General features: G+C 41.3%; 1 protein-coding gene across 1 annotated transcript; it reads left to right on the top strand.

Moving 5' to 3' along the window:
- On the top strand, positions 1-26,048 carry LOC127654190 (myosin light chain kinase, smooth muscle-like). Its single transcript, XM_052141259.1, has 17 exons — positions 1-844; positions 1,713-1,829; positions 1,952-2,017; positions 6,359-6,400; positions 6,707-6,834; positions 7,375-7,531; positions 10,724-11,029; positions 11,133-11,174; positions 11,310-11,400; positions 11,518-11,721; positions 13,700-13,917; positions 14,009-14,132; positions 16,241-16,393; positions 17,286-17,409; positions 17,578-17,668; positions 19,073-19,198; positions 23,312-26,048. Exons 1-17 carry the CDS (start codon positions 184-186, stop codon positions 23,572-23,574), a joined length of 2,913 nt encoding a protein of 970 aa, XP_051997219.1. The 5' UTR covers positions 1-183; the 3' UTR covers positions 23,575-26,048.
- Positions 26,049-27,213: the final 1,165 nt, after the last annotated feature.

Below are 27,213 nucleotides of genomic sequence, written 5' to 3'. Positions count from 1 at the left end.
CCACAGTTAGAGCAGGACCACTAAAGAGTCACTGGATCAGTGGGATCTTGAAGGGAAAGAGAGGGTGCCTGTATATATATTTAGAGGCTTGTGAAAGCTCCTTCCCAAAGAGCAAAGAGAGACTGAGGAAAGGCACTTTCCAATATTTGTTATTATTTTACAGAGATTAGCAGAGGTAGACAGATGACAGATTTTAGGGCGGCTCTAAAGCCCAGCTCGGGGCCTAAGCCAGGGTCTGAGATCAAAACCAACACCCCAACAAAGGTCGATTTCAGATCGTTGCTCAACAAGAAAGATGGTTCGTCCAAAGCGCCCGCTGCGACCCCACCCACAAGCAGTGCACCTTCAGATTTCAGGTCTGCCCTAAACAAGAAGAAAGCACCAGAACCAGAGAAGAACGAGAAAAATGAACAGATCTCGAAACCAGTGCCCAAGACACCCCAGAGGGACAAGCAGAGTGAAATCAATGGTGTTAATGGTGGAGTGAGAGACATAAAGGCTAACGCTACAGAGAAAGCAATGACAGCAAAGAAAAGCAGCAGCACCGATGCAGGAGGGCCCAATGAAAAAAAGGAGATAGCTCCTGAGAAATCAAGCCAGGAGAAGAAGAGAAACAATGGAGAGATAGCAGAGACTAACAACAAGGCAAGAACTGTAAATGGAGGAAAGAACAGTGCCGGAAACCCACCTGTGTTCTCACAGCCTCTCGGTGACATCACTGTGGTGGACGGAGAGAGGCTGAGGTTAGAGTGCCAGGTAACCTCTGATCCCCAAGCTGTCATCACCTGGATACTTGATGGGAAAGTGGTGAAGCCATCCAAGTTCATTGTCTTATCACAGGAAGGTACGAGAGGAGATGCATATCCTTTTTGCATGTCGTAGCTAGAATTTTGGAAATGTTGATGTTGATGTCAACTATGAGTTGTATTGGACAAAAATAATGCAAATGTAATTCTCACTCATAAAGCCTCATGTAGCGTAATTGTAGTCAAATGGGGGAGATAGATCATCCAATTTGTTATTAGAATAACACTACTGAAATTAACATTAGATCCACTTTATCAGAAAGAGTTGAGCAGAATTTTACGTTAAGTGAATTGTAGGGCTCGTTTGTGCCACAGAAATCCCTTCCAAACCCTGAAATGTTCATTCTGCATTTTGATTGAGGTCAATGATGACAAAAAATCTAGAGTTCTGGCAAATTTGCCACTCTTGTTATTGACCATAAATGTTTGCCAGAAGTTTGCAGCTCTTCACCGGTAGTGCTGTACCTGCAGCAAACCTTTGGCAACAATGGACAATTGGCGAATTTGTGGCAAGTTTGCATCAAATTTACAGTGAACTGACGATTTTTGCAAGGGCGAACCCTGTTGTTGTGGTCAACTGGAGTGCCCTGTGAGTGTTATCTCAGTTCTTTGGGCTCATTCACAGTAGGTTATTCGATCTGAGGGTTTAAGGTCTCCCTAACCCCTTCCATTGAGATGAGATGTTATGATGATCTGGGTCACAATTAGAAAGTTCTAAAATAGCAGTAGAGGATTCCCTATAGTCTGAATCACATGGGGATGGGGGGTTCCCCACGCTAATGCATTAGCCAGTGCTTGTGTGTTTTGAATGGACCTCTGACAACAAACATGTTATGCAGTTACATGTTTACTAGGAATATTAGAATTTGCTAACAAAGCTGATGCTAACTTTTTGTTCATCACCAGGTGAAAAGTGCTCGCTCACTGTTGACAAGGCTCTACCAGAGGATGAGGGGCGCTACAAATGTAGAGCAGAGAATGCAGACGGTAAAGCAGAGTGTTCTTGTATGGTCATTGTAGAAGGTAAGTGTCCTGTCTCCCAAACTTTCTCCTTGATCTTGAAAACACTTCATTGAGTTGGAGTCCAACAACACCAAATTCCAACTGAACGATAACAGTTATGAATACTTTTTGCAATTCTCTAGATCCGTCCGACCTATCCACAGACAAGAAAAACAGGAAGAGCTCTTCTGCTACTCCCACTACAGAAAGTGAGTAGGAACGCCTGTTGTGGCCTGTTTACAACTTGAGCTGTTACTTCTCTGAGGTTGGATTAAGATCCTTAGTCTAACAGCTCTCGATCTTAAACCACTCTTTGAGGCGAACCCTATCTGTCACCTCTCAGAAATCTTAATTATTCAACATTAATGCCGAGTTGTTGTCCTTAACCCTGCAAGCACATGATCCGCTGGAATAAGAGCTGGACCGTGAGGGCTTTGGCATTGCAGAGAAGCATTTATAGTCCAGTCCTAAATACTTGCACACATCTAATGTACTGTTGCTGATGTCCAGATGTCTCTTTTCAAAAATATCAGTCATATGGGACGATGACCTCAGTGTTAGGACAACAATCAACACTCTGTGTACACAGTCAATAGGGTTGCCTACAGTCCCAGATCATAGAGAATGATGCCGTAATTGATGAAACACAATTGCACTCCATTTTTTATCCCCACGGGACCCATTTTGACTTGTATTTTAGCATCTTTCACCCAAACAGCTGAGAAAGCTTCACTATTTAGCCTATTGCATTTTTTATCCATTTTGGATGGCAATGTGCAATGCATGGCATTAGCAATGCTAACGCCATGCTAAAGCAATTACAAATATTTGAGAGCCAGTGATTGTTGCTAGCTACGTTACACAGATGCTACACTTGACAATGATGGGTGTAATGTTGTGTGACACTTAAAATGTATTGATTTTAACACTGATGCAATGAAGTCATATGTCAATAATTAGACAAAATCAGAGTGATTGCATCTCAAATACATTTTAGCATTTCACTCTGGAAAGCAGTGACTGATTTGTATTGGCCTACACATACATACCATAGCTGTGGGCATTCAGTGAGACTGTAGCATTTAGCAAATCGAAAATGGGAAAGAAGCATATCAGATGAAAGCAGAAGACAAGGCCTAAAATGGTCGATTCTGTGTGGTGAAACACATACACACATCTATTTTCCCCCTCTCCCACTCTCTCTGTTTGGACTGTGTTGGAGTATTAGTTGGGTTTACGTGTTGCATTGTTTCTTGACGGCGATCAAATCTTAAATAAATAATGGAGAGAGAGAGCCACAGCTTCCAGGATTTTGGAGACCCTATATTTAGCAAGCCCGTATAAGGGAAATTCCAGCAAGCAGTGTCCACCCAGGGATGCTGATCTGCAGCGGCAGTCTCCATATAACTCCTGTCAATGCTCACATGTGCCAACAGATAAATACTGAACAGCTATTTCAATTTACACAATGTTTGATATACAGTAGGACTTCTGTCAAACAATGTTGATGAAAGAATTTTTAACAGTAGCGGATGAATGGAGAATGGAGTACATGTTATCCATCTAGCCCTGGGCAGGTACTACAGGTACTAAAGGCTAAAATCAAACTTTGGCTTTTTTTATTATAATTTTTTTATTGTGATTTGACAAATGAAACATTTTGAAATATTTAACATGAATAAATGTGCATATGTCACCAGTCCTATTTGACCTGCCCCCAGCGGGATTCGAATCATTCCCATCAGGGTCACGGCACGCTCCCTCATCAGGGTCACGGGGTGCCGTGACCCTGATGGGATGGGGGGGTATGCCAGATTACCAGTCCAGCCCTGCCGGCGCGGGAGACTGACACGCTAGCAAGCAGGCTAGAAAATCCATGGATCTAGCCTTGGTCGCTAGTGCATCTCTTAAAGGTGTATGCAGTCATTTATTTTCCCTCTTAAAAAAGTTTTACACCTTAAGAAATTAATTATGTTTTGAAGCATATACCTGTATATAAAATCATGAGCACTCACGTCATATCAGTAACCTTATAAAAGCGGTTTTATTCTACATGGGGCGTCACTGTAAGTCCAAGATGACACAAGCAAAAAGTGCATGTTTAAGGCGCGTGAGGTTTACACACTGCACAGCTAACATGTACCAGCTGGCTATTGTCACACATATTAGGCCTAAAACAAAAGTAATATAAACCCCACAGAAAATGTCATAACCTTTATTTTTGTTTTAATGTGATCATTAAACTCAGATGGTCAAACCTTTCTGTCAAAAGGTTGTTTATTTAAAACTTTTATTTTAAAATTTAAGTTTGGTGTAAATGACATGCCTTTGGCCTTTTTTTTATAGACCATAAAATTACATGAAATGTACATGAGATAATTCCTTTACTATGAACAAAATGTCACTTTAAGAAAATGGCCTTTGAAGGTTATTTAAAATCATAAAAATAACTGTTGTTTACACAATAGTTACAATTGTTACATCCATCTGAAATCATTTTATGCTTGTAGTACCGCCACTAAATGCAACTTTCCCTTTCATAAATCAGCCCTCTGTAGTGAATAAATCACTCGCATATGTGACTACGTTTTGCACTAAGCAACATATATATGTCTGTTAAAAGCTAATACAAGTAAATATCAAGATTTCACAGGTCAGTTATTAAGATGTGTAGTGGCGAAGCACAAAAATCAAAAATATTACTGAATAAGAAAATGGTGATTGTGAAGCTGGAATTCAGTCTCGTCTTTTTCAGCGTGTTGTGTCTTGTGAGTACACACGCTGAAAGAAATCTTATTTAGCTGCACTTTTCCACTGAATGTCTGTACACAGACCAGTAACACACACTGTTAAATGGCTGTTGGAAGGCAAAAGGCAAAGGCTTGTAGATTTAAATTTGAGAGCTTGAACATTAAATATTTGCACAAGCAAATGATCTCTTACTATGCACATAAACGTTTTCTTTTGGCTTGTTAAGTGTATTTTGTGGTTAAAGATGCACCCCAATTTCCTTTGATTTCTCTTTTAATATCCCTTCGGTTACTTACAATCAATATGTGATCAAAAAGGTCAAAATTAAACATTAATTCTAATAACACATTGCAAGGATGAGGTAAAAACAACTGCAACTTCTCTCTCGTTAATGTGTGCTGTGCTCATTCTCGCGGGGCTGCCGTTCTCTTAAAGAGACAGTACCAATTAAGTGCTTGTTAATCATGTCAATGTAAAATCAATGTAAATCTCTCAAGCCCGTGTAAAAACATTTAAAAAATGTATTAAGTGTAATTAATGTGTAAATACATAAATATTTAAAGGCACAATTGTATTATGAAATATCTATGCAAGGGCTTGGATAGTAGTTTTATATAATAGCACATAAAGTATCATTCTTATAATGTAATTAAACATTATCTTTATAATATAATGTCATTTTTTTATATAATTATAAAATTATAGCCGAATTGTTTTGTGTGTACTTGTATGTTTATTATTAGGTTCCAACCTTGTAAAAACGTGTATGAAATGTTTTTTATAATATATTATTTCCTTTTTTCTCCCAATTTGGAATGGTCAATTCCCACAAAGTCCACGTGGTTGTGAAGTGATTCGCCTCAATCCGGGTGGCGGAGGAAAAATCCCAGTTGCCTCTTATCACGTGGCTTGTTGAGCGCGTTGCCATGGAGACATATCGTGTGTGGAGGCTTCAGGCTATTCTCCGTGGCATCAACGCACAACTCACCACACGCCCCACTGAGAACGAACCACATTATAGTGACCACGAGGAGGTTACCCCATGTGACTCTACTCTCCCTAACAACCGGGCCAATTTGGTTGCTTAGGAGACCTGGCTGGAGTCACTCAGCACACCCTAGCAATCTCAAGGGGTGTTAGCCAACGTCTTTTACCACTGAGCTACCCTGTGTGTGTGTGTGTGTGTGTGTGTGTGTGTGTGTGTGTGTGTGTGTGTGTGTGTGTGTGTGTGTGTGTGTGTGTGTGTGTGTGTGTGTGTGTGTGCGTGTATTTATCACTTTGTGGGGACCAAATGTCCCCATAAGGATAGTTAAACCAAATTTTGACCTTGTGGGGACATTTGTGGTCCCCATGAGGAAAACAGCTTATAAATCATACTAAATTATGTTTTTGAAAATGTAAAATGCAGAATGTTTTCTGTGAGGGTTAGGTTTAGGGTAGGGTTAGGTTTAGGGATAGAATATAAAGTTTGTACAGTATAAAACCATTATGTCTATGGAAAGTCCCCATAAAACATGGAAACACAACATGTGTGTGTGTGTGTGTGTGTGTGTGTGTGTGTGTGTTTGTGTGTGTGTGTGTGTGTGTGTGTGTGTGAAGAGGTTGTTTTAATATCTTTAGTTTTCAGTTGCATTACGCTTACATGTCGTGAAAAGTATGGCAGGTAAAAACGAATATTTACTCTTTATTTATTTATTCTTTCTCCAACATGTCCATAGAGAGTTGTCAATACGTGCATGGAAAATATAGATTCTGTATTTCTAAACCATACATCAATACATTCTCTATGTGTTCTGCAGATGAAGCCAGAATAAAGAAGAAAGCAGCGCCCACCAAACAGGGTAAGACTTCCTTCCCACTATCCTTTGCATGATCATTCTCAAGCAGGCCGTGTGGATCGAGCTGTCTTGCAGAATTCTGACAGTAGACAGACAAACGTGCTGGTGACCCTACCAGGCATTTTAACTAGCTTAACCAGCTTCATAATAAAAACCACGCTGGTCAACCAGCTTCAGATTTTGCTGGTGAAAAGCATGGCTATGCTAGTCCAACAGCTATACCAGCACCAAACCAGCCTAGACCAGCATGGAAATGTTATAACTCTTCTCCATATAAATGTTGAATATGAATGCCATGCTTCCATGCAGGTTCGTCACCTCAGTTTCTGCAGTTCCCTGGAGATCAGAAGATCAGGGCAGGAGAGAAAGTGGAGCTGTTATGCAACTTTGGTGGGACGGCACCTATAACTTGCACCTGGCTCAAGTTTAAAAAGCCGGTAGGAAGGAATGGAAAGGGACAGAAAGTGTAGAAGATGATATATGGTGAAATGAGAGTCTGAGAATTGCAGTGGAGGTACTGCTACCTACTGTGATTTATGTTAATGAACATTAATGTAAAAAATATTAATAATAAAAAAAATGACCTGTCTGGTAAAAATAATGCTAAAAGGCTGCTTCTAATCCACACCTCACTTTTATCGTGTCGAATACCTTGGAATGAGAGGCGTGTTGGTCTGACTTCCCAAGTTTCCTAAGCTCTTTTGGGTCATTCACTTTGGTTCAGGCCTCTTTCAATTGAACTGTTGTAACATCAATAAAATGGTATGTCTAGCTGAGGTACATGTGGTAACAGTAACTAAATAGTGAACAAACAATTGCAATTTAATTGTAAAAAAATGCTCTGAAATAAGTCCTATTACAGTAAAGTCCTGCACAATATACTAAATAACAAGACTGTCATAGTTTCACACAATGTTAAACTGTTCTGCAAATTTCCCAGTTTACATTCTCTAACTTTAGTTCTCATGGCTGTTTAGATCCAAGCAGGAAGTGGGGGCATTTCCATAGAAACCACAGAGAACCGCAGTCAGCTGACAATCACTGCGAGTGACCAGGATCACTGCGGTTGCTACACGCTGGAGCTGCAGAATAAATTTGGCACCAAGCAGTCCTCGCTCAACCTCACGGTTGTAGGTATGGAAGTAAACAAAGACAGGAAGTCACATACATACATACATACTGTATTTTGGGCATTTTATGATTCTGAGCCTTGAGCTTATGACTGTTCCCATTTCAACCTTAAAATGCCCATGAATGAGACAAACATGGGTTTATTTAGTCAATCAATTTACAGTTAATGAAAGCAGTTTACAGTACACTTAACACAGTGATATCACTCTGGAGGGATCTGATCTGTCACACTTTTGCATTCTATGCCTGACGTGTTTTAGAATCTGAACGCTTTGATCCTAATTTGGCAACTTTATCAAATCTTCCAGAAAAATATTTTTTATATACAGATATATTGTGGTCGTCTCAGATTAAAAAACAGGGTTATGACCCCTTTAAAGTAATATACTGTATATTCAGTGGATAATGTGTAATTATTTGATGCTTACATTCTGCATTCACGGTGCTAATGCTAACACGCTAATACTCACCATCTTTTCGTGTATTTTATACACATAATCTAATCATCTAATTCACATGACGTAGTCTTGGAAAATGTCTCTATTCCAACAATCATACAGATGTAGAGTTAGCAGTAGCTCGGCAACTTTGCAGTCCAATTGTTCACGTTGACTGATCTTTCTAATCAACCAGAAATAATTTTTGCATTCAAAGTAGGTGGTGCACCATTGCCGTAAGTAGGTGTAAAGGAGTTCATTGGGAAGGAGGAGGCAAGAACCGGCATGGCAATATAAATAATATTTTAATGAATAACTTAAACCAAAAGACAAACACACACATGATGTTTGTAAATGATCTCTCTCTCGGCGCACCACCGTCTGCCATCGGCCTTTATCCCTCTCGGAGGCTTAATTAGACTGATAAGGGACCGGGTGTGTATAATCACGACCCGGCCCCGCCCTCCACCCTGCCACATTCCTCCCTCATTCTCTCAGGATGGGGAGCCCCCGGCCTGACGTACACCCCCCCCCTCTCTTTCCCTGGGGGAGGGTGTGCTTTAAGCCTGGTCTGCTGGCAGGTCATCCCCGTCTACCTGGACGAGGGAGGGGACAAAGGGAGGGAAACAGAAATAATTAAAATGGGGGGTACTTCCTGTAACAGTGTAGTTTGTGTACCCCCCAAAAAACAAAAATTTTAATGAGAGGGAAAAGGCCAACGCAGAGTGGCAGTGAGAGAGAGAGAGAGAGAGAGAGAGAGATAAAAAAAAACATACTCGCCGGTTCTCCGATACACCGTCGCATGGTCCTCAATCACTTCTCCACCCTCTAAGGCAGACGACAGCCGCTTCTCCCCGTGCGGACCAGAGTCAGACTCACGACCCCCGGCGGTCAGAACGCCCCTCCGCGTTCTCGGCGACTCGTGGGGACACTCCTCCGCCCCTGGCAGCGGCCCTACAGCTCCAGGTGGTCGGGGAACACTTCCCTCCTCCCCTCACGGACGGCGGTCTTCCTCCGACCCCTCCGCGTTTCTGGGGGATGGCAGGGCTCTCCTCCGCCCCTGGCAGTGGCTCCATCGCTCCAGGCAGTCGGGGAGTCCAGTCCCCACTCGCCTCACGGACGGTCTACTCCCTCCCCCGGTGGATGGCAGCGGCGCTCCCCTGGGTGGACAGCAGTGTCGAGGACTCCGCAACGGGCATCCCTCCTCCTTCCCGGGTTTCGGCACCAGTGTAAAGGAGTTCAATGGGAAGGAGGAGGCAAGAACCGGCTTGGCAATATAAATAATATTTTAGTGAATAACTTAAACCAAAAGACAAACACACACATGATGGACATGTCCGTAAACTATCTCTCTCTCGTCAGACCACCGTCTGCCATCGGCCTTTATCCCTCTCGGAGGCTTAATTAGCCTGATAAGGGACCGGGTGTGTATAATCACAACCCGGCACCGCCCTCCACCCTGCCACAGTAGGTGTTTCACAGCCGGTACAATTTTTGTACAAGCTGTTTCAAACCCCTGCAAAGGTTTGTTCGATTTTAGATGAAATGCCGTCACATCTGTTCTTTCTTTGCATGGTGGTGCTTGTCTGGAATTTGTCACATCTGTTCTGAACTTTTTTTGGAAAACAAACAGATTTCTAGCAAGATCATGTTGCATGTGCAGGCATTAGCATTTTAATATCGTCACCTTCCTAAAATAATAGCCTAAGTCATTTTTTCACTTTTCTCAGAAAACACAAAACAATGAACCAATAATTGAATATATGATATTTATTGATAATCGTTTCTAGATGTTTGATTACAATAAAGCCTATTCAAATCTTTCATAATTAGATCATGTAATGTGGAAAAAATTAGACAAAAACTAGATGAAATATTGTTTAAAAATACAGAAAAGAGTTAACAGAAAGCCTAATGCTAGCTTGACTTAGCTATTTTTCTTGACTAAAATGCTGACTAAAAAGACTAAATAAAAAGACAAAAAACACAATATTTTTATGCATTTATAGTCTATAGTAAACCTCATCACTTACCAGTAGGGGTGAGCCCTGAATCATGGAAATAACTTCAGAGGTTGAGTAGCTTTTCCATCTTCTTGATGCACCTGCCATCTTAAAAAACTTGTAAAATTGTCTCATTGCCTTTTGACTTAGGCAAAATAAAACGGCCTAAGTCACACACTTGACATAGGCCATTATACTATAGGGGTAGAATTGCATGATCTGTTCAACTGAGGATGTGGGCGATTTTACCAAAGGTAGCCAGCATCATGAGGAGATGACTTATGCAAAAAAATCATTTTTGTCAAAAAATGACTTAGGCAATTATTTTAGGAAGGTGACGATATCTTCATGTACACACTGTATGTAAATTTTTTTAACCTTAGAGGTTACCAAAGCACTTTACACTGTGTCCCGTTCACACACACACTCACACTCACACTCACACACCAATTGCGGCAGAGCTGCCATGCAAGGCGCTAGCCTGCCATTGGGAGCAACTTGGGGTTTAGTGTCTTGCCCAAGGACATTTCGGCATGTGGAGTAGAGTGGAACCGCCAACCCGCTCTACCACCTGAGCCACTGCCGCCCCTCATGTACACCCTGTAAGTACATAAACACACGAAGCACATTTACCAGCCTGTGGTGCCCCTATCTTTCAATACATAGACTTGGTATGTACGTAAGTATCTTGACCAGTGCCTATATTAACTATAGCAGTGGTAAGCTGACCTCTCCATTGTAAACCTGTCTCCCAGATAAGCCAGATCCCCCAGCCGGCGTTCCTGCTGCATCTGACATCCGCAAGTCCTCGCTCACCCTCTCCTGGTATGGCCCCACTTATGATGGAGGCAGCATTGTCCAGTCCTACAACCTGGAGTTATGGAACTCAATGGAAAACACATGGCAGGACCTCACCACATGTAACAGCACCTCTTACCACGTCCAGAACCTTCTCGCCGATCGTCAGTATAAGTTCCGCGTTCGAGCTGTTAATATGTATGGTGTTGGAGAGCCCAGTGCAGAATCTGAGCCTATCACAGTAGGGGTGGAGGAGGTTACAGGTTAGAATAAACATCTGATTCTACAAGAGAGTTGAACTGAGAAAATAAGAAAAGATATGAAAACTGTGATGAGCTGTTTTAAATCATATATAATCTTCTCCAGAAAAAAAGGAGGAGGAAGTTGGAGCCACTGTGTCTGAAGATGGTATGTAGTTCAAGCAATGAGCCTATCCATCCTTCCATTTTTATTGTACATTCCCACCACTGATGTACTGAATTCAGAACATTCTAACATGATTCTCAAAAGCTCAGTTTGATAATTCTCCTGTTCAATTCACAGATGAGGAGAAAGAACCAGAGTACCGAGATGTGGCCATTAAAAAAGACTGCAGTGTCAAGGACTTCTATGATATAGAGGACCGCTTAGGAACGTAAGAGACGCATCCATGATATCATCATCGGTACAAAATGTGGGTCTCTTACCATTTCCGATTTACCCATTTTTACTTCTCTATTCCCATTTCTGTCTCATTGTCTTCCCCAACAAGAGGTAAATTTGGTCAGGTCTTCAAACTTGTGGAGAAGACCAACAAAAAGGTGTGGGCAGGGAAGTTCATCAAGGCATTCTCACAAAAGGACAAGGAGAATGTGAGGCAAGAGATCTGGATTATGAACAGCCTCCATCACCCCAAACTGGTGCAGTGTGTGGATGCTTTTGAGGCAAAGACTGATATGGTCATGGTCATGGAGATGTAAGTCCCAAACCTCTAATGTACCTTTCTTTGGTTTGAATTAAAGGGATATTCCGGGTTCAATATGTGTTAACATGATTTAGTGTGATAAGCCAGAATATTCCTTTAAAACTTTTTTGTGAAGGCGATGGGACAGACAGTGGGGTGTGAACAGGGCTGGACTGGGAACAGAAATCGGCCCAGGATTTTACATGGCAACTGGCCCAACTGGGAGTGGGGTGGGGGTGTTTTGCTGTCCTTTTCTGCATATCGTGGCACCGTTTTGTGGTCCGTTCTGCATAACACAGCAGCTCATTGTTGCTTATTGTGGCCCATTCGGCACGTTTCGCGGCCGAACCGGCCCGCTCTGTTTTCCGATGTGCACAAAGGGCCCCTGATCGGCACAAAGGGACATCGGCCCACTGGGAAAATGCCCGGTATGCCAGATTACCAGTCCAGCCCTGGGTGTTGAAAATCTATTTTTTTTTTAATTATTATTAAACCTGAAAATAACAAGAAAGTTTTAGGATTTGGAAAATGTGAAACTCTGAAATTCATACTGATATTTCACATTAATGTTCTGTTTATTTTTCGGTTAAAATGAAAGAAAAAGATATAAAAAAGAAGCTGCAATATTTAAGATTCTGCACTATTTACTGGTCAACAGTCAAATGTAATGGCTTTTTTTTTTTTTTTTGACAATGAACGTTAACTCCTGAACAAAAGTTAAGATGAAGCACAAAAGATGCTCTTTGGAAAATTTCATGATGGGATATCTTGGATCATCAAGTGCCAGCTTGACCAGTTAATGGTGTCATTAAAGCAATTCATTAAGGGTGACTGACCAAATACTAGTACTTCAAATTCTTGTTCATTTTTTCACTTAGATTGTTCATATATTGTATTACAGATTTTTAGAAATCATTATAAAAATGCTATCAGGAAGTGATGATTACATTGGAACACTTTGGTGAAACTAGACTGTGTTCCCCGGTGGCGTAAACAAAGTGTCTTTGAACAGGCAGACATGATTGATAGTTGTTTTTTCAACTCACTTAAATCATTTCAACCAGTTTAGCTTTTTATGGCGAGGAAGGAATGCAAACGCAATCACCCTGTGATAGGAGAAGTGTGTATCACATGTCCTTATATAGCGAGAGGAAGAGAGAGGGAGGGAGGAGAGAGCGCATTGATGCTCTCTGATTCAGCTTGGCAGCCATGATGGAAAATAGCCCAGATTTAAATCTCCTTGACTGTAACAGAATTGTTTAGCACTCAAAGCACAGACGCAATTCATTTGATTGTTCAATGGAAAGTGCACATGCCGTTTTAATGCATTAATGACACGAAGCTGTTCAGTCATGACGCCAATTTGTAGGCGAACCCGGAAGGCTAAATTACCATGAGTTCCCTCGGGAATTTCGAATGCGTTTTTGATTTATGAATAGGTCTGTGGTTACTTGATGAGACTGTGTTTAAAAACCTAAGTTGCTACATACAGCAACCCTTACAAAATGCATACATGCTGCAATTTCGCCATTTGTTATTTTACGCAAATGAGCTTGTTATTCACCGCAAATGTTTGCCAGAATTTTGCAGCTCTTCACCATTACTGGTAAGCTTTGGCGACAATGAAGAGTTTGCCTCAAAGCTCATTTGCATGTGAAAATGAATTAGTGGCAAAGTTGCGGCAAGTCTAGATCGTTTGTATGGGTAAGCACTATGGCTGTCTGATTCATCAAGGACAAAAACTCACACTAACTTTTGGAGGTTCTTACTGTATATAGCCGTTCCCAGCCTCATAGTTCTCTGCCATTCTTTATTTTACTTCCTATTTTAATTTACTATGCTTCACATACTCTCGAAACATCCTACTTATTTTACTTAATGCTTTTTTGCATGTTTGCTGTGTAGCAGTAAATTGCACATATTCAGACATGGTGTCCGATGAGTTAGTGTCACTCACTGATGATGTCATCACGGTTTCCTTTGACTGCAGTATCTCTGGTGGCGAGTTGTTTGAGCGAATCGTCGATGAGGATTTTGAACTGACTGAGAGAGAGGTGATAAAGTACATGCTGCAGATTATAGATGGTGTCCAGTTTATCCACAAGCAAGGCATTGTCCACCTGGACCTCAAACCTGAAAACATCATGTGCGTCAACAAAACAGGAAGCAAGATCAAGCTCATCGACTTTGGTCTTGCCCGAAGACTTGGTAAAACCTGGGCTTACAACTGTAGTAAAACAAATAGGGTATGGCTACCTTGAACAGCTGATCACCTGTTGTGATTTGTCTGTGTTTACAGAGGATTCTGGTACTCTCAAGGTCTTGTTTGGGACCCCGGAGTTTGTTGCTCCTGAAGTGATCAACTACGAGGCCATCAGCTATCCAACAGACATGTGGAGCATTGGCGTCATCTGTTATATTCTGTGAGTGGCACACCAGTGTCTACATCGGTATCAATCCTCCAACTGTTGTTGACTGCTGTGACAAGGAAAGACAAAGTAATCAGTGCTGAGAACTGAGGACATTTAAAGACCCCATGAAAGCCTTTAAAAAAAACAAAAAAAAAACAAAGCCCTCAGATATGTCCCGTCCCAACTTTCAATAAGAAATGAAGTACTTGTCAAGCAATTTCATGGTGTCTTTAAAGGGATAGATCACCCAAAAATGAAAATTCTCTCAAAGAATGTATCTGCTCTGTTGGTGCTCATAATGCAAGTGAATGGTGACCAGAAATAGAAGGTCCAAATATCACATAAAAAAGCCATAAAAGTTATTAATATGACTCCAGTGGTTAAATCCATATCTTCTTAAGCAATATGAAAGGTGTCTTCATGCTGCCTTTTGGCCTTCAAAGTTCTGATCACCATTCACTTGCATTATGAGGACCAACAGAGCTGAAATATTCTTTTCAAATTCTTCATTTGTGTTCTGCAGAAGATAGGAAGTCTAAAAAAGAGAACGAACTATCTGTTTAAGGCCATTCCAAGCCTCATTTTTTCAATGTTGCATGTTAACAAATTTGTTATCTCTTTGAAGTAGTTTATACATATTTAACCCTTAAATGCTCTTATGGGTCAATTTGACCCATTTGAACTTCTAAAACTGATTTACATCAATTTAACTTAAAAATTTCGGCCTGAAACATCCATTTCATTCCTAACATACGCCACAGAGGTGATTTAGATCTGACTGTGTAATTTAATGCATTTATAAACATCACTATACTTTTCCACTGCACGTTACGGTTCGACTCGACTCGCTTTACTTTTCTGAGCTTGCATTTCCACTGCAGTTTAGTGCCATCTCAACATGGGCGGGATTATAGGCTGATCGTCATAGATGCGCCACCTCTACTGCCGTGACATCATCTTAAGCACGCCACAAACTGACCAAAACAATAACATGACCGTTAGCTGTTAGCTACTAGCTCATTGTGCTGCATAAAGCAGTTGTTCATGGTGATTTTACACAAGTGTAACAGTTAAATTGGCCTCGTTGTTTTAGAAGCAGCTTCCAGAAGCTGGTCAACTAAATAAAGTGAAGCTTTCAAGCTGAGTATAGAGTTAACGTAACAAAACGTACCATCCTCCATCGTGGCTGAGTTCGGGGCACTCTCCATCCCATTGCTCACTGGTTTAGATAGCGTCCATTTTACTTTTCCCTGCACTGATGGTAGGTCCGGTGGTAGCCGTGTGCGGCTAACAGCTGAGACACTTCCTGAGAGACTTATCGCTAACGAGAGGACCGTCTGCACCTCGTTTATTGACCGCGGCATGGTTTTGCACATAGCCATTTCTTTTTTCACAATTCGAAAGTCACATGAACAAACGATACTGTTATCGCTGATACTAGTTTTAAAACCAGCGGGTTGATGTCACGTATTGGAAATCCAGTGACACTGTTAGTGACGAATCTCCCTGACCAATCAGTTATCTGCAGGATTTTTACATCACATTTAGTATCGGCTCGGCTCGCTTGGAACCTCGACCGAGGTGGTACTAAAAAAGTATCAGAGTTGAGTCGAGTTGTACCATGCAGTGGAAAGCCCCTTAAGAAGCACTCACAGGTCAGTTTGACCCAGTTCATATACAGTTCAACATTTTATTTATATAGTACATATTTGTGTGTGTGTGTGTGTGTGTGTGTGAGACCTACCCATCCACAAACACACACACACACACACACACACACACACACAAACATACATAAATATGAACTGTATATAAATATATTCTAATGAAAATCTGTAGAATTTACTTTATATAAAATTAGGAAATTGTACATTTGTAAGTTAGTGAAAGGTTAGTTACAGTATTAATGTTCAAACAGCTGTTGGTTGACTACTGAACTGTGATGGAACCAGCCAGATCAATTTGATCCTCTAAGTGTGACGGTGATACTTGAACCGTTTGTGCATTGTGTCTTTCTTATATTTGCATATCTCATTGCATATTTGAATATATATCTCATTAATATGCAATAGCAGTATAAATGATTATAACCTAATACCCTTCTTCTCATTTTTCCTCAGGGTCAGTGGTCTTTCTCCATTCATGGGAGAAAATGACAATGAGACCCTATCTAATGTCACCTCAGCCACATGGGATTTTGAAGACGAGGCATTTGATGAGATTTCGGATCAGGCCAAAGACTTCATCAGCAGTCTTCTTAAGAAGGACATGAGGTAAGCTGACCGCTTAACAGAAAAATGTAATAACGTTTTAAATATGAAACTTTATCTTTTGTATCTCTTGGAATTAGTCACTGTCTACAAATAGTACAAAAATACCAACATTGTGCCAAGCTAATCAAATATCCTTGTGATGGGCAGTTACAAGATGCAAGTGTAACGGGAGCCAGCTGGTGGATAGCTGTACAGTGTGTAAACCTCACTCTCCTGACCTCAAGAGGTGCACTAGCGACTGATGCTAGAGGCTGTAGCCTTTAGCCTCCTTGTTAGAGCACCCGCCTCCCACACCGGAGACATTGGTTCGAGTCCCGTACGGAGCGGGTAGAACAGGAGCGTCACAATGGTGCCGTGACCCAGATGGGAGTGAGGTTTAGGGGGGTGAGTGTAACGGGATCCAGCTGGTAGATAGCTGTGCAGTGTGTAAACCTCACTCTCCTGACCTCAAGAGGTGCACTAGCGACTGATGCTAGAGGCTGTAGTCTTTAGCCTCCTTGTTAGTGCACCCGCCTCCCACGCTGGACACCCCGGTTCGAGTCCTGTTCGGAGCGGGGCGATTAGGACCGGTTACACAAGCACATTTCTTGAAGGCTATATCTAATATATTTGTAGCCATCTATATACTCCTCGTCCTAAAGGTTAAAAAATTAACATATATGCGCATCTACAATTTTCAGTCTTTCTATTCTGAGAAATAGACCAAAAATAGGAAAGAAAAGTATGCTCGGCTAGCCATTTCATGGGTTCTGTAACTACAAAGAACCCAGTGAAGATGTATTATTTTAGATGGAGGAGAGTATCCAGCCAGGTAAATAATCACACACAAATACTTAATGTGAGAAGGGGAATTTAAGGATTGAATTTGGCTTCTGTAAATGCCACTCTGTAGGGCCAGACTGACCTGTGCGCAGTGTTTAGAGCACTCCTGGCTTAAACAGGACACCAGACATATGGAGGCCAAACAGCTGTCCAAAGAGAGGATGAAGAGGTACATCCTGAGACGCCGCTGGCAGGTGAGAGGGACAGTCGATGGATAACATTTGATTTTTCAGTTAAGCAAAGAATTCATATCTTGAAAGAATCATGGGTAAAGAATGGCAAACTGTTTCCTTGGGGACAGAGCTTAGACTTCATGTTTGTGAGGGTCAGGATCTGAGCAAATGTGTGTTTTAACTGTGTAGAAAACAGGGAATGCAGTGCGAGCCATCTCCAGGTTCAGTTCTATGGGAATGTTAGGAGGGATTGGCCCAAAGAAAGGTTCTCCGACTGACGGTAATTTGCCAGTAACCAGTTTTCATATTGTTCATCTGCGTAATGGTGGTGCATTGTAAAAACACAATAAATACCATGTTAATATGTGTTTATTAAGCATCACACATGCCTGTACACCTGCTTATTCATGTGATTATCTAATCAGCCAGTCGTGTGCCAGCAGTATGATGTATAAAATCATTCAGATACGGGTCAAGAGCTTCAGTTAATCTTCAAATCAACCATCAGAATGGAGAATCTCAGTGATTTCGTTTTGTTCTTGGCTGACAGAAGTGGAACTCGATGTGGTCTTCTGCTGTTGTAGCCCATACGCTTCGAGGTTCGACATGTTGTGCATTCTGGGATGCTGTTCTTCTCAACACAATTGTACAGAGCGGTTATCTGAGTTACTGTAGACTTTCTGTCAGCTCAAACCAATCTGGCCATTCTCTGTTGATCTCTCTCATCAACAAGGTGTTTCCATCCACAGAAATGCCACTCACTTGATTTTATTTTGTTTTTGGCTCCAGAGACTGTAGAGATCTAGAGATCTCCCAGGAGATCAATTCATCCACAGTTTGCGTGCGCAAACAATAGCACAAACACTCCCACCCATGCCCATTGGCACAAAAATTCCACTTAGAATTAGCACTCTCACGAAAATTGGATAAGATTTTGCGCACAGTTGTAGCACGTAGCGCTGCACTTTGAAAATAAAGCCCCAGCAGTTACAGAAATACTCAAACCAGCCGTCTGGCACCAACAACGGTCCAAATCGGCCACTGAGATCAAACTGAAATTTTCCCCATTCTGATGGTTGATATGAACATTAACTGAAGCTCCTGACCCACATCTGCATGATTGTATGCATTGCACTGCTGCCACACGATTGGCTGATTAGATAATCGCATGAATAATAAAGTGTACAGGTGTACCCAATAAAGTGCTCACTGAGTGTATGTGCTACCAGTCAAAGGTTTGGACACGCTTGACTCAATTTATGTTTTTTTTTTAATGATTTAAAATTTCGAAGCCAACAATTGTCCTGTGTACATGATAACTCCTTCAATACAGTTTTAAAAGCATCCCAAGTGGATACCTCACATTAAGTTTCCCAGATAATTGTAATCCAGACAAAGTGAAAAAGCTCCTTGAAAAAGCTCAAATACAAGATATTTGTTTTTTGTTTTGTTTTTGAATAATTTGAGTTATTTCATAGCTTTGATAACTTCACTACTACAGTAGTAATTAAAAGCACAGTAGTAGAGGAGGAGTGTCCAAACCTTCCAATGGTACTGTAGATATTTAGTACATATTAAACATCATAAATGTGTGTGTGTGTGTGTGTGTGTGTGTGTGTGTGTGTGTGTGTGTGTGTGTGTGTGTGCGTGCGTGCGTGCGTATGTGTGTTTGTTTGTTTATAAGATGCACCATTCCTCGAGTGTATTGAGGATGAAAACCACACCCCTGTGGCACCTACCTTCTCCTCCGTCATAAGGGATGTGGAAGTGGTGGAAGGCAGTGCTGCCCGCTTCGACTGCAAGATTGAGGGTAAAAATGACATCTTACCTCAAAGACTTTTACATATTACTTTGAGTAATAATTAATTAATATACATTCTCCTATCTCAGCTTACTATGCAGATATAACTATAAATATGCCAACACTGTGGTTCTGTACAATCTTAAAACATTGCTCTATTTTATGGCTCAACCAATGCATCAGTTTGGGGTGGAACTGTTTGTCCAGCCAGTGGAAGATGGAAGGAGTGTTTCGGGAAACCTGTTTGAAAGCAATCATAATTTATGCACTTGTGTTTGGTGATGTTGCATAGTGGCTCAGAAGGGACACAATTCTCTGTAATTCTTCTGCTCATAAAGAAATGTTCTGCTGGGCACAATACAAGTTAAACTCAATCGACAGCATTTGTGGCATAATTTTGACTAGTTCCTCGTTTATTTAAAAAATTAAATAAGCACAAATGACGTATTCAGTAATGCACTTTCAACACTTAGATACACACTGTTTCAAAAGAATAGCCCAAGATGTAAATATTATACTTGTTATCAAAATTTGAGTGTGATAAAATCGCTTACGCTGATTACAGGGTTTTATCAGTGTTACGTCACCATGACAACAAAGTTGTGAAATTGGATATAATTACACAGATAGGCAGTGTTAATCTCACCAATGAAAGCGCTGACGAAAATGTTCATTGACTAAGTTTTTTTGATTTCATCAACGATAACGAAGACGAGACGAAAAATGAAAACAAGATGTTGGGGGCTTAACTACACATAGCCTAAACTACTATGTACTAACATTAAATACATACAAGACTATGTATTTACTGTGTAACTGCGCGTTGTTCTTGCTGTTTCTGAGGTTTAGGTATGGGTAGGTTTAAGAGTAAGGGTAGGGTAGAGTAAGGTTTTGGTGTAAGGTTTGGGTTAGGGTTACGGCTAAATTTAACAGTGTAACATAAAATGTAATTAAATGCAAGTATTTTCAATGTAATTACAATGCAACAACATGTGCATGTATGTACATTATAAGTGCATTGTATCAAATGGTTCAGTACATAGTAGTCAATATAAAGTTGGTCCTTAAGCTTTAATTGTAAATATGTAAATTTCTATAAATCTGCTTGATTTTATATCGAAATCTGGGCCACCCCTAAATGGGCCATACCATTGATATTACCTGAGAGGAAAAAAACGCTCGTTCAAGGATGTGCATTCATTCCGTGCATGGACAGAGTAGAGCGAATGGAAGTGTCTAAAATGATTGTGTACTGTTCAGATGAATGATACATTTACCCTATGTATCTTAACACTGATGATTCTAATGTAAATAATGAAAAATATCCACAAATCTAACAACAAAGCTGAAATAAAAGCGCACATTTCACCTGTCAATCAGACATGCATAGAAGTTGCGATCGTTACTACAGCAACAATAATAGGTTGTGGGTTTTCTCAGGATCATCATTGGCTGGTAGAAAGAAACAAAATTGTAGCACTCTATTTGAAATGAAAATAAGATCAATGTTCTTACATCATACAGAATAACATTATTAAAAATAATGAATTCATAAAATCAAAAAAAATTTGGGTTTAAAATATCCTGATGGCAGTGTTGTAAGAAACATACCTACTCACAAACAGGGGCGGAGCAAGGAGTTATTCAAAGGGGTAGCCAGGCAGGGGCAAGCGATCAGTCTGTGTGTGTTTGGGGGGGTACAATGACACCCGGGACGGAGAGGATTAGCGACCTTGGTGTGCGCACATGTTAAGTTTGTACATTTGTACAGAGATTATTTCACCTCTAAAGAACTAAATTGTGCCAAAAATTACCCCCCAAAAATTATTAAAACAGCAATTGTGGGTGTGTGTGTGGGGTGGCCAATGGGTGGACAAATGTGTGAGTGGGGTGGTCAAGGTGTGGCCAATTGTGTGAGTGGGGTGGCCAGTGGGTGGACAAATGTGTGAGTGGGGTGGTCAAGGTGTGGCCAATTGTGTGAGTGGGGTGGCCAATGGGGTGGCCAGGGGTAGCCAATTGTGTGAGTGGGGAGGCCAATGGGGTGGCCAGGGGTAGCCAATTGTGTGAGTGGGGTGGCCAATGGGTGGCCAGTTGTGTGAGTGGTGTGGACAATGGGGTGGCCAATTGTGTGAGTGGGGTGGCCAATGGGTGGCCAATTGTTTGAGTGTGGTAGGCAATGGGTGGCCAATTGTGTGAGTGGGGTGGCCAATGGGGTGGCCAATTGTTTGAGTGGGGTGGCCAATGGGGTGGTCAATTGTGTGAGTGGGGTGGCCAATGGGTGGCCAATTGTTTGAGTGTGGTAGGCAATGGGTGGACAAATGTGTGAGAGGGGTGGCCAATGGGGTGGCCAATTGTGTGAGTGGGTGGCCAATGGTGGCCAATTGTTTGAGTGTGGTAGGCCAATGTGTGAGTGGGGTGGCCAATGGGTGGCCAAATGTGTGAGTGGGGTGGCCAATGGGTGGGCAATTGTTTGAGTGGGGTGGCCAATGGGTGGCCAATTGTTTGAGTGTGGTAGGCAATGGGTGGACAAATGTGTGAGTGGGGTGGCCAATGGGGTGAGTGGGGTGGCCAGGGGTAGCCAATTGTGTGAGTGGGGTGGCCAATGGGTGGCCAAATGTGTGAGTGGGGTGGCCAATGGGTGGGCAATTGTTTGAGTGGGGTGGCCAATGGGTGGCCAAATGTGTGAGTGGGGTGGCCAATGTGGGTGGCCAGGGGTAGCCAGTTGTGTGAGTGTGGTAGGCCAATGGGTGGACAATTGTGTGAGTGGGGTGGCCAATGGGGTGGCCAATTGTGTGAGTAGGGTGGCCAATGGGGTGGCCAATTGTGTGAGTGGGGTGGCCAATGGGTGGCCAATTGTTTGAGTGTGGTAGGCAATGGGTGGACAAATGTGTGAGTGGGGTGGCCAATGGGGTGGCCAATTGTGTGAGTGGGGAGGCCAATGGGTGGCCAATTGTGTGAGTGGGGTGGCCAATGGGGTGGCCAATTGTGTGAGTGGGGTGGCCAATGGGGTGGCCAATTGTGTGAGTGGGGTGGCCAATGGGTGGCCAATTGTTTGAGTGTGGTAGGCAATGGGTGGACAAATGTGTGAGTGGGGTGGCCAATGGGGTGGCCAATTGTGTGAGTGGGGTGGCCAGTGGGGTGGCCAGGGGTAGCCAATTGTGTGAGTGGGGTGGCCAATGGGTGGCCAAATGTGTGAGTGGGGTGGCCAATGGGTGGGCAATTGTTTGAGTGGGGTGGCCAATGGGTGGCCAATTGTGTGAGTGGGGTGGCCAATGGGGTGGCCAGGGGTAGCCAGTTGTGTGAGTGGGGAGGCCAATGGGTGGCCAATTGTGTGAGTGGGGTGGCCAATGGGGTGGCCAATTGTGTGAGTGGGGTGGCCAATTGTGTGAGTGGGGTGGCCAATGTGTGGACAAATGTGTGAGTGGGGTGGCCAATGGGGTGGCCAATTGTGTGAGTGGGGAGGCCAATGTGTGGCCAATTGTGTGAGTGGGGTGACCAATGGGGTAGCCAATTGTGTGAGTGGGGAGGCCAATGGGTGGCCAATTGTGTGAGTGGGGTGGCCAATGTGTGGGCAATTGTTTGAGTGGAGTGGCCAATGGGGTATTTGTACATACACTAATACAGTTTAATATTAACAAATGCATTACAAAGATATTTATTGTTATTTCTTGAAACCTTATTTGGAATGCATTTTACATATGATAACGTAAATTATATATAATTTTCGTCAGAGTAAAACTGACCAAAATTATTGAATATGGCATGATGAAATATTGCCAATTTTTAAGGACATTTTCATCAAAAGACTAAAACAAAAAACCTGTGGAAAAAATTAGCGCTGCAGTTATGGTTATTATCAAAGTTTTTGGTCTCGCCCCATTCACTTCCATTGCAAGTGCATTAAAGAACATGCAATTTTTGCTTTTGTTTAAAAATATATGAGTGACAAGTAATTAACATTATTGCAAAAATGCTGTTGATTGAACTTCCCTCAGCCTAGAACATTCCTTTTAGTCGTTAGGGTTAATGATTGAAGACCAAGAAGTGTTGTGGTGTCTTCCATTTACACGGCATTTTAATGATTCAGCACACATAGTGATTTACTGTTTTCTGAACATGAAGGCTACCCAGACCCTGAGATTGTGTGGTACAAGGACGACCAGCCTATAAAGGAGACACGCCACTTCCAGATCGACTATGAAGAGGATGGTCACTGTAGCCTGGTGATCTCCGAGGTTTGCCCTGACGATGACGCCAAGTACACCTGCAAAGCCATCAACAGCTTGGGAGAAGCCACCTGCACTGCTGAACTGATGGTGGAGTTTATGCAAGAGGAGGAGGGAGAGGGGGAGGGTGAAGGAGGGGAGGAGGAACAACAGGAGTGAATAATGACGGATGAGGAATGGGGTGAGAAAGAGTTGGAGAAATACCAAACGAACTATGGATATCTTAAACATGTACACACTTCCAATGGTTTATTCTAACAGACACAGACTGTCTTTCACCAATGCAAATGCTTGTACGCCATATTCTTAGCATAGTTTGCAAAGAGCAAAAACTTTTTTGTGTCTGAAACCTCTTTGCCAAGATCAAAGACATTCCAGCTTTTTCCATTCTGCCCAGACAATCACCAAAAGTAAATACAAAACTGAAAACCCTTTGATGTTGGGGTATTTGGACTCCCAAAAAATTCCATCACTTTATTTGACTGATTACATTTAATTAATATCATCCATGTCAGTAACTGTTTGTGTGGCAGTTACGTTTGTGTGCACACTTTAAGTCTGCACTGCAGTCTAGTGGTAACAACATTACAATACTTTTTACACTGAGGTAGTCTAGAATGGTGTTTCAATATTACTATGAATCTTTGAAGATGATTTAAATACTGTTGGAGACCTTACTGTATAAAGATGCTAACTATTTTTAAAATCTATTGAGTTTATTGCTATGCATTAATAGCTATCAGAATTAACGTTAAAGGGACAGTGCACCCAAAATGAAAATTCTCTCATCATTTACTCACCCTCAAGCCATCCCAGACGTGTGTAACAACTTTCTTTCTTCAGCAGAACACAAAGGAAGATTTTCTTAACAATATTTCAGCTCTTTTGCTCCATACAATGCAAGTGAATGGGTGCCAACATTTTGAAGTTCCAAAAATCACATAAGTCAGCATAAAAGTACTCCTATGGTTAAATCAATATCTTCAGAAGTGATATAATAGGTGTGGGTGAGAAACAGATCACTTTCACGTTGTTCTTGTGTTTTTGGTGATTCACATTTGTCATGCATATCGCCCCCTACTGGGCAGGGAGACGAATTTCATGCAAAAAATAACATTAATATCGATCTGTTTCTCACACACATCTATCATATCACTTCTGAAGACATGGGTCAAAACCCTTGAGTCGTATGAATTACTTTTATGCTGCCTTTATGTGCTTTTTGGAGCATAGAAATTTGGCACCCATTCACTTGCATTGTCTGGACCAACAGAGCTGAAATATTCTTCTAAAAATCTTTGTTTGTGTTCATACACATCTGGGATATCGTGAGGGTGAGTAAATGATGAGAGGCTTTTCATTATTGAGAAACTGTCCCTTTAATCCCAAAATATTTAATGTAGTTAATGATTAAAGTGACCAACATCAGTATTTTTTATCGTACACTTGTGAGAAGACCACGATTTTCTGTCATGGCTAGAAAACTGAAGGATAGAATCCTGAATGATCTGTGGTGTTTCCGCTCCGAGTTCAGTTTGCCCTTTTTGAGTGAGCCCGCTTGCATGACGGAGCAATGAGCTGAATTTTGTGCAGCAACCTGCAATACAACCTCTCATGCCATATTTATGACCCCGTACAGGCTTCCTCTCCATTTGAGTGTCTGCACTATTCTCAAAGAATGAATTAGTCATAGAATTTGGACTGAACCCTTTTTTTCTTATCTTTTGACTTCTTCACTTAACATATTATATGACCCTTCACATTCCAACATCCTTGTAGAAGTACCAATTCAGCTAAAGTCTACCTAACAAGAAGAATGTAGAAATTAATGTGTGGAACATGTGATCAAAGAAGTACATCTAATGGGCTCTGAAAGATCATTTAGGTTTATTCAGCAGTTTGCAATGATTATCTGAACACTGGTCATAAAGTGTTACGCTCTCCGTGCCTTTTGTGATATACAGTATTCTGTATCCTGGTACTTGTCAGAATTTCATCCTCAAGGGTAAATATACTGTATATGGATGTTTCTTGAACTCTCACTAGTTTATTTTATGACATTTCCACCACATCTTGAATTCTGCCTTGGGTTTAGGTCCATGGTGGAAATGATACTGTTCATGTTTTAAAGACTCATTTGTCTTGCTAAGACTGATTTTATAGCTAACACTTTATGTATCCTAAATACACACAATACAATTATATTTTCACTCTTTTGCATAATTTGGCAAAAATTACAGCTTGATTGGAAATATTGCCCAATAAAAATATTCTGCTCACCGCTGATATTTACATTGATTTTTCTTCATGTTCTTCAAACGTCATTTGTCTGATATTTCAGCTCAAGAACGCTCTTCGCTGACCCTAGTGCACTAACTTAAAATATCTTTATCGAGAGCAAAATTGTATGGTGTCGTGGAAATGATGCCAAAAGTGTGGGACAGTAGTCATTTTTGGAAAATGGATCATCATGAAATCATTTTCACATAATGAATATTGAAATGGTTTATGTTTATTTCACTCTCTGTGGATGATATAGTTTTTAAACACATAATAATTTGTCATTTAAGATGCATTTCAAGTCATGGTCAAGGCTAAAACAACAAATGTCTATACACAAAATAAATTTGAAGTATCATAAATAAATGATGAAGGCCCAGTAAAAAGTCTCTACATCAGTTTTGAAGTGACTTACATTTAAAAAAAAATAAAAAGGTCAAAATCTGTAAGTTTTAATAATAATAATACAAGGGGTCTGGGTATGTCAGCGAGTATTGCCGCTGACTATCACCCCTGGAGTTGCGAGTTCAAATCCAGTGCGTGCTGAGTGACTCCAGTCAGGTCTCCTAAGCAACCAAATTGGCCCGGTTGCTAGGGAGGGTAGAGTCACATGGGGTAACCTCGTCGTGGTGGTGATTAGTGGTTCTCTCAATGGGGCGTGTGGTGAGTTGTGTGTGGATCGTGGAGAGTAGCATGAGCCTCCACATGCTGTGAGTCTCCGCGGTGTCATGCACAACGAGTCACGTGATCAGATGCGCGGATTGACGGTCTCAGAAGTGGAGGCAACTGACACTTGTCCTCCGCCACCCGAGGTGAGTAACCGCACCACCACAAGGACCTAGTAAGTTGTGGGAATTGGGCATTCCAAAAAGGGATAAAATAAATAAATAATAATAATAATAAACTTGGATCATGTATCACCTGACTAGTTTTTGTTATATTAATTTATTTTGTATTGAATTATTTTTCAGAAGCTCTTTGCCTTGGCATATCATGTACATCTTGTCATAAGTGACATGTGGTAATTTCTCTGTATTTGTTCTTAATTGGGCCTTATTCATGAAACATACGCAGAAAAACCCCCACCTCATTCTTACATTATTAATGTATCAGACTATTTAATTGTATTAGACGATTTACACACAAATTTGTTCTGCTCATGGGAAGTAAAAGCAATAAAAATATGCAATATACATATATACCGCCAGTCAACATTTGGACATACTTGATTGTATTTATGTTTCTTATCATCTTAAAAACCTTTTTATATAAAGGTTTATTCTTAAATGATTGAAATTTGTTTTGTAGACAAATCTAAACTGTATTATTATTAGGGCTGTTGATTTAATGCATTAATTCAGTGCGATTAATTTTACAAAACACAACGCGTTCAAAATTTTTTTTATTATTAATCGCACTGAATTAATGCATTAAAGATTCCTGAGAAATGCTTGTAGTACCACCTGTTTACTCCAGAGGGCAGTAAGTGAAACTTCAGCTGTGTGAGCAACACACATT

This window comes from Xyrauchen texanus, chromosome 13 (genome assembly GCF_025860055.1).
Source record: "Xyrauchen texanus isolate HMW12.3.18 chromosome 13, RBS_HiC_50CHRs, whole genome shotgun sequence".
Taxonomy (NCBI): domain Eukaryota; kingdom Metazoa; phylum Chordata; class Actinopteri; order Cypriniformes; family Catostomidae; genus Xyrauchen; species Xyrauchen texanus.
This window is presented reverse-complemented; position numbering and strand designations above follow the sequence as displayed.

Coding starts and splice junctions, on each gene's coding strand:
- LOC127654190 (XM_052141259.1), top strand. CDS start 184: ATGACAGATTTTAGGGCGGCTCTAAAGCCCAGCTCGGGGCCTAAGCCA. Junction 2,018..6,358: donor TGCTACTCCCACTACAGAAA/GTGAGTAGGAAC, acceptor TGTGTTCTGCAG/ATGAAGCCAGAATAAAGAAG. Junction 17,669..19,072: donor GAAAGGTTCTCCGACTGACG/GTAATTTGCCAG, acceptor TTTGTTTATAAG/ATGCACCATTCCTCGAGTGT.